General features: G+C 35.7%; 2 protein-coding genes across 3 annotated transcripts in view; both read left to right on the top strand.

The window, feature by feature from the left end:
* The window catches only part of LOC111499280 (UDP-D-xylose:L-fucose alpha-1,3-D-xylosyltransferase MGP4-like), a 6307-nt gene extending 3898 nt beyond the window's left edge, over window positions 1-2409 (top strand). Inside the window, exons 5-6 of one of the 2 annotated variants that reach the window (XM_023150834.1) lie at window positions 1631-1881; window positions 1982-2409. In XM_023150834.1, the coding sequence (XP_023006602.1) occupies window positions 1631-1840 (210 nt within the window). In that variant the 3' untranslated portion in view covers window positions 1841-1881; window positions 1982-2409. Of the gene's footprint in view, window positions 1-1630 lie in introns of both variants that reach the window. The other variant, XM_023150833.1, reaches the window with a different exon arrangement.
* A 2153-nt stretch (window positions 2410-4562) lies between these two features.
* The window catches only part of LOC111499206, an 8480-nt gene continuing 4775 nt past the window's right edge, over window positions 4563-8267 (top strand). Inside the window, exons 1-7 of the mRNA XM_023150721.1 lie at window positions 4563-5291; window positions 5408-5494; window positions 6710-6819; window positions 6938-6988; window positions 7156-7327; window positions 7459-7776; window positions 7852-8055. Coding sequence (XP_023006489.1) covers window positions 4857-5291; window positions 5408-5494; window positions 6710-6819; window positions 6938-6988; window positions 7156-7327; window positions 7459-7776; window positions 7852-8055 — 1377 coding nt within the window. The 5' untranslated portion in view covers window positions 4563-4856. The remainder of the gene's footprint in view (window positions 5292-5407; window positions 5495-6709; window positions 6820-6937; window positions 6989-7155; window positions 7328-7458; window positions 7777-7851; window positions 8056-8267) is intronic.

Consider the following 8267-nt stretch of genomic DNA (forward strand, 5'->3'; position numbering starts at 1 on the left):
AAAAAAAAAAAAAAAAAAAAAAAAAAAAAAAAAAAAAAAAAAAAAAAAAAAATCATCAGACACTTTGAACCTTGGAAATCCAAGAATAGATCTTCTCCTTGAGGCTCTCTTCCTTTTCTTTGTAAGATGATCTGGACTAATTAATTTGGCTAAAGGACAAAGAATTTGTAGAACTTTAGAGGGGTTGGTCGGTCTTGGGATGTTTTTTGGGGATAACATAAGGTTTAATACTTTCTTATAGGCAGTGGTACCTAAGTCCTTTTGTAATTATCGGTTAGGTGTTATTCTTTTTCTTATTGTAAAGCCTTTTTATAGGTTATTTTTTCATATGGGCTGTGTTTTTCTGAATGCCCTCGTATATCCCTTCACTTGTTAATGAAAGTTCGGTTGCTTAAAAGATAAAAAATTAAAGGCTGAAGTCTAGTATCACTCTCTTTTTGTACTCATTGTTCATAAAGGTGGGCTGTATAATCCCTCCTCCTATTCCATTTGACATGGAAAACTCTCTTTAGTACTCCAAAAATGTTAAAATTTTCTTGTGAGAGCCTGCTCTTGGCAGCATTAATACCCATGATGTGTGAGTGAAACAGAATTTGGATACTCAAAGCCACTTATTCCTCTCATCCCCTTATGCTGGTCTTATTTTGGTCCTTGTTATTGCATATTCTTGGCATCTCCTCCCTCACAGATTGACAAGTTTGCTTCCCATTTTCGTAAAAGGTTGTCCTTTAAAAAATCCAAGAAATTCTTGTGACTTCAACTTCTGAGGGTAAAGGCTTTCTTTTGGTTAACGTGGTCAGAAAAAATACAAAAGAATATTCAATGAGAAAAAATCTTTTAGATAATTTTGGGAGAGTTCGTTGTTTGCTGCATGAACAAAAGTGTTATAAAACCATATTGTTTCTTCCTTTTAGTAGTCTAGCACCAGAATCAAATTTTCCTATGAGCTAACGATTCACCAAGCTGCTTGAACTTATTGAACCAGTCGTTTGTTCATACACGGCTCTATCACTTGGATTTAATCTCTTAACCAGCCCATAAATGTGGGAATAATCCTTCCATTTGTTGTCAACAAGAGACTAATGTAATATCCTAAGCCACCGCTAGCTAGCAAATATTATCTTCTTTGGACTTTTACCGCTAGCTAGCAAATATTATCTTCTTTGGACTTTTCCTTTCGAACTTCCCCTCAAGGTTTTTAAAACGCGTTTTCTAGGGAGAGGTTTCCACAACCTTATAAATAATGCTTCATTCCCTTCTACAACCGATATAGGATCTCACAATCCACCCCCTTTGGGGCTAGCGTCTTTGCTGGCACTCGTTCCTCTCTTCAATTGATGTGGAATCTCACAATCCACTTCCTTCGGGGCCTAGCGTCCTCGCTGACACTCGGTGTTTGACTCTGATACCATTTGTAACGGCCCAAGTCCACCGCTAGCAGATATTGTCTTCTTTGGGCTTTCCCATACGAGCTTCCTCTCAAGGTTTTTAAAACGAGTCTTTAGGGAAAGGTTTCCACACTCTTATAAATAATACTTCGTTCCCCTCTCCAACCATTACACTATATATGTATATTACATTTTCTTATAAAGAGAAACCGCCTAAAAATGGCTACAATGATGATATACAGGTGGATCTATACCTGCTGCCACAGCCAGCATTCCCAACAGGTGGACTATACTTCAAAAACCAGTCATGGGTTCAGGAAACCAAAGGAATGCATGTTATAATACACAATAATTACATCACAGGCTTTGAGAAGAAGATCAAACGTTTCAGGGAATTCAACCTGTGGTATGTGGATGATCATACTCTTGAGTCCCCTCTTGGTCGAATATGAGAAATTATTAGGCGTTATCAGTGTTCTTCCTGCATCACAAGGTACACTCTTTCAGAACTGTGTGTAGCCTGAGCAACATTTAGTTCAATTTTCCTTCTTCCTGGCACAGTTCTTTCAGCCAAAACACATGTCTAACTGCAGCGGAAAGCGCTCTATTATTGTTCATCAACCTTCGGTTGGAGCTATATTTTGTTCACAATTTGTTACTATCATCGTCATTCGTTGAACATCGAACGTTTGATCTCGTGCTCGAGAGTATAGTTTTGCTTTTTGCTGTTTGCTTTCATAGTGCTTCAATTGGTGGAAAAGATAATCATCTAACTGCAGCTGAAGGCGCTCTATTATTGTTCATCAGCCTTCAGTTGGAGCTATATTTCATTCATAATATGTAATAAGATTATCATCGTCATTCGTTGAACATTTAGTTTCGATCGAATAATTCGATCTCTATCTCGAATTCGAACATTTGATGACCTCTTGTTCGAGGGTATATGTTTTGTGACACTTGATCGATAATATATACTTTTTGACACTCGAATTAAGGTCAAGTTGGCTACTTTGAATACGTCGAGTTGACGGCGTACTATTTGTATATTTAATTATTTACTTGTTTATTATTAGCTTTCAACAATATTTAATTACATAAAACAAAAATGGAAAATGAAATTTCATTGATTAATTACAATAAAAAGAAGTGTTTCAAGCCACAGGTTCCAGCTGGATTTAATTTCATCTTCCAACCAAATCCACCTAAAATTTTGCTCATTTAAATAGGTCCATTTTTGTTTATTTCATTCAAAAAAATAATTAAAAGATATTTTTTTTTGTTTCCAAGTGAAAGACGTGAGTTTACAAAGTTTCTTCTTTTATACTTATTGTGAAAAGAAGTCCATGTTACATGTGAGTTTGGTATATAAAGTATGTCAATTTTACACGTTAATAAATGATATGCTTACCAGTGTTTGTGGGTTCGGTTGGGACATTTATTTAAACCCAACACAATTATTCGTAAATTTTTTCAACTTAAGCAACCTTTATTAAATAATAAATTCACCCTTGAGTTGGGTTGGTTTCTGTTATTCGAGTTATTTATTAAAAAAATAATAATAATAATAGTAAAATGCTAGTTCGTAAAACATTTATTCAATATCAATATATATTTTGAAAAATTATAATAAAAATAATAATTATGAAATTAAATAAAAGTAAAATAAATATGTAGATATAATTGTAGAGTACAAAAAAAAAAAAAAAAAATGTATATGTTAAAATTAACCATAAATTTAGGTTGGTTTAGTTCAACCTAATCTAAGAGCTCGTGAACCAATTAAATTTATGAAGTTTTGATTTATTTAAACTTAACACAGTAAGGTAAGAAGTATTAACCATTTTGAAAGTTCAAAGGTATTTTAAATAAAGTATTAATGATTCTATCCAAAACTAACAATAATGGTAATTTTTGTGAAAGTTTGTAAGTATTTTTGAGATATTTTTTCGAAAGGTTAAGCTTTAAAGTTTATGGATATTTTTTAAACAAAGTGGAAAGTTCGAAAATATTTTTATTAATTTAACTTATTTGACCATTTTTTTATTTTTAAAAATTATGTGAAATTTAAAATTTTATTTTATTTATTCATTAAATTGTTACCATACTTGATTTTTTCAGAACATCCGTGATATATCAAATTAAGTATATTATTGGTATATTACATTCATATAAGGTATATCAGTAGTCATAAATAGATATATTCAATCACAAATAAAAAATATACAAATGATATAACATTGGTGGAAATATAGAAGAGAAATAATTAGGTTATAAAATACACGTTAAAGCTAGACATACATAAATGAAATGAGATTGGTAGCAAATGAATTAATTAGGTTATTGTCCTCGAGTGACACTCGAGTAAAAGAGACGTACATAAATGAAATGAGATCGGGAGCAATTTCGGGGATAAAATGCCTAAGAAATACTATAGTCATAGAAAATTTTCCTAGGATGCATGTGACGAGGACAAAACATGCTGGAATGACTTGTATGGATTTGTGAGGATAATCTTTACTCGTAGAAGCAAGAGGTCACAGGGGATGTAAGGGAATGTCGGGCTATCAAGTACCAAATCCAAATTATTCCTAAGATGCATGTGAGTGTGGACAAAAGGATTTATGTTGATTTGTGGGCATAATCTTCCTTCTTAGAAGCAAGTAGTAAGTAACGTGACCATATTGCAGGAAATGCATAGACATGTCAGGACCATGATCGACAAAGTAACAACTATTTGAATTTGTATGAATAATTTAGACTACCATGATCCTTAGAAATAAATTGCGGGTACAAATAATGGTTATTTATATTCAAATCTTAGGTCAATAATAAGTTGAACTAAGAATGATCCTTCAAAAAATTTCTCGTTCTCCTTTTTTAATCCAATTTTAATCCGGGGGCTAATGAATTTAAATGACTTCTTATCCAAAAACATAGCTTTCATTAGTTGAATTATGATATCATACTTGAAGAATGTTGATGTGTAAGTTGCACAGGATCTAAAAATGGAGTATTGAAACAGATTCTTTCAATTTTAGAACGTTAGTTCAAATGAATCACATTTGTTTTACTTAATCACAATTAAAAATACAATAGGAAGCGCCCTTTATTTGGCAAATCCCACCATCGCCATTAAAATCTTTGAAAATCTTTGATAATTGAGACCCGTTTGGAGATGAACTTTGACGCTACAAGACGATGCCTATATCCACGTCAACGTCTTTTCTCAAACCTCGCTCTCTAACTTAACCAATTTTTACTCAGCTCACAACCATCCTTCTAGTTTTTTTTGCTCTGAATTTACTGCCTCCTCTGCTCTGCTAAATCTATCGCACCCCAGTTAAGCTCTTGTCGGCGATTAGTGGGTCATTTTTGTTTTTTGATTCTGAATCTCAAAATTCCCAAGTTCTTGCTGTGAAAATTGGTGTTGTTTGATGCGATTGATTTTGGGATGTTGAGTTGAAGCAAATGGGTTCTCTGGAGAATGGATATCCATTGAAGAGAGACCCGCTTCTTCGTTCTTCATCGATTAGCAGAGGCGAAAGGTACCCATTTCTACAGAGACCCAGATCGAGATTTTCTCGGTTTTTGCTTTTCCAAAAGATTGATTACTTGCAATGGATTTGTACTGTGGGTGTGTTCTTGTTTTTCGTGGTTCTTTTTCAAATGTTCTTGCCTGGATCAGTCATGGAGAAGTCTGACATTGCCTTTAAAGATGTGGAGAAAAGTTTAGGGGATTTGGAGTTCTTGAAGGAGTTGGGTATGTTGGAATTTGGGGAGGATATTCGATTTGAGCCGTCGAAGCTTTTGGAGAAGCTTAAGAAAGAGGCAAGAGAAGGGGATTTTTTATCTTTCAATAGAACTATTAATCGTTTTGGGTATAGGAAACCTCAGCTTGCTCTGGTAAGTTTGCTACCACAATCTTAGCTATATTCAGGAATTGGTTCAATCTTTGAGCTCTGTGATGTCTGATGTTGTTGAACATTGAAATTTCTTTTATTGTCATTTTGTTTTTGAAGGTGTTTTCAGATCTGTTGGTTGATTCTTACCAAGTTCTAATGGTAACCATTGCATCTGCTCTGCAAGAGATAGGATATGCAATTCAGGTAATTCACTGAATGCAAGAGTTTTTACATATAGCCTTTTTTACTCTCAACTTCTGTTATGCAGTTTATTTTTTTGGGGAATTTGTGGGGATGTTTAAGGAAAGGTGTATGTGTGAGATCCTACATCGGTTGGGGAAGAGAACGAAAGAACGAAATATTCTTTATAAGGGTGTGGAAACCTCTCGCTAGCAGACGCGTTTAGAAATCTTGAGAGAAAGTCCGAAAGGAAAAGTACTAAGAGGACAACATCTGCTAGTGGTGGAATTGGGTCGTTACAAATGACATCAGAGCCAGACACTGGGCGATGTGCCAGTGAGGAGGCTGAGCCCTAAAGGAGGGTGGACACGAGACGGTGTGCCAGTAAGGATGCTGGGCCCTGAAGGGGGTGGATTGTAAGATCCCACATCGGTTGGGGAGGAGAACAAAATATTCTTTATAGGGCATGGAAACCTCTCCCTAGTAGACACGTTTTAAAAACCTTGAGGGGAAGCCTGAAAGGAAAAGCCCAAAGAGAACAATATTTGCTAGCGGTGGGTTTGAGCCGTTATAAATGGTATCAGAGCTAGACATTGGACGATGTGCCAATGAGGAAGCTGAGTTCCAAAGGGGGTGGATTGTGAGATCCCACATTGGGGAGGAGAACGAAACATTCCTTATAAGGGTGTAGAAAACTCTCCCTAGCAAACGTGTTTTAAAAACCTTGAGGGGAAGCCCGAAAGGAAAAGCCTAAAGAGGTCAACATCTATTAGCGGTGGACTTGAGCCGTTACAGTAAGCATGCAGCATGCTGGAATTTCCTATTTCAAATATGTTCAAGGAAAGGATAGGAAAGGATATAGAACGACAACGACATTGAAATATAAAAGCTGTATAATTGTTGGCTACTCCTTGTTGCAGGATGTGGACTAAAAACTTAGTTTTGGGAAAGGGCTTTACATTTAGTTCATCAATCTTTACTTTGATACTCCCTTCATTGCTATATCTTGGAATGCTCGATACGCTCTTCATAGTTATATATTTGAAGCTAAATTTTTTCCTCATAATAGTCATATTCATTTTCTTCAATGTTATATATTCGATACACCTTTCAGTGCTAAGTAGAAGTCTAGAACTAAGTTCAGCAGCTTAAACTTGCCGTGTTTATTTTACATGATATCTGTCGAGGAGATTATCTAGACCAGCATATAATTTGATATCTTAAGTTTTTGCTTTACAGGTTTATTCTCTTCAGGGTGGACCAGTGAATGATGCGTGGAGGCACATGGGAGTCCCAGTTACTCTAATTCAAATCTGTGATGAGACCGAGGTCATGGTTGATTGGCTAAAGTATGTTAACCTTAACGCTACTCGTCACAGTGTTTTGACCTTATGACCTTTATTTCTACAGCATTCGATTAACTAAGTTACGTATTGTTTCTAATTATGTTTACGATGTTATTTCCAGCTATGATGGCATACTTATGCACTCTTTTGGAGTGAAAGACGCCTTTTCCTGGTAAGACGTTATGCAAATAACTTTTTTGCAGTTAGTTTTGTGTTCTTATTCCACGAACTGCGTACTTATGCGTATTATCGATCCATCTTATCTCGTACTAACAGTGAACTTATGGAAATTTGCCAAACTCTTATCATTTTTTCAATAAGTTTTGTTGCTTGTTACAGCTTCCTGCAGGAACCTTTCAAATCCTTACCACTCATCTGGACCATCCATGAAGAAACCCTCGGCTTACGCTCTCAAAACTACGCTTCAAATGGGTTATTTGATCTTCTAAATGATTGGAAGAGAGTATTCAACCATTCAACTGTTGTTGTCTTTCCCAATTACGTCATGCCGGTAATGGCTAGTTGATATTTCTGTTAAGGTTTTCTGAAATCTTTGTAAGTTTATAACTTTATTGTAACCTGTGAAGTAAGGAAGTTGTCCCTTCTTATTAATTGGTTTTGTTATATGTATAATTACCACAGATGATCTATTCTGCATTTGATAGTGGGAATTTCTTCGTGATTCCGAGCTTTCCTGCCGAAGCATTGGAAGCAGAAATTGATATCACCTCCGATGCTGATAATCCGCGTGCAAAAATGGGCTATGCTAATGACGACTTGGTTATTGCCATTGTTGGAAGCCAATTTTTGTATAGGGGCATGTGGCTAGAACATACAATGATGTTGCAGGCCATGTTGCCACTACTTCACAAGTTTTCTTCGGATGAGCATTCCAATTCTCATCTCAAGATATTTATTCTAAGCGGGAATTCAAATAGCAACTACACGATGGCTGTCGAGGTGCGTGTCTGCTTTGGTTTACTTTTTTCGTTTGATGAATTGCTATCTTTTATTGAGTCATCTGATTTTCCGCAGGCGATTGCTCAGAGACTGGAATATCCAAGGAGTGTTGTGAAGCATGTTCCTGTCAATGCAGATTCAGACAATGCTCTAAGTATGGCTGACCTTGTTATATATGGTTCTTTTTTGGAAGATCAATCTTTTCCACAGGTTTTGGTAAAAGCCATGAGCATGGGAAAACCAATCATCGCCCCGGATCTTGCCAATATTAGGAAACACGTATGTTTCTCATTTCTTTATCTTCCTACTTTTTGGTAGCGTGTCGTAGACAGGATGATGCTTATTCATATTCTCAACAGTTTGAACATGTCATACATTTGTTCTCAAACATTGTTTTTTCTTTCTTTCACAAATAAGAAAGAATTCGTAAATAAGAACGAATATGCAACGGAAAGGGACGGCCAGATATTCCCCCCCCCCCCCCCCCCCCC

The sequence above is a fragment of the Cucurbita maxima genome, unplaced genomic scaffold (genome assembly GCF_002738345.1).
Source record: "Cucurbita maxima cultivar Rimu unplaced genomic scaffold, Cmax_1.0 Cma_Scf00026, whole genome shotgun sequence".
Lineage (NCBI taxonomy): Eukaryota > Viridiplantae > Streptophyta > Magnoliopsida > Cucurbitales > Cucurbitaceae > Cucurbita > Cucurbita maxima.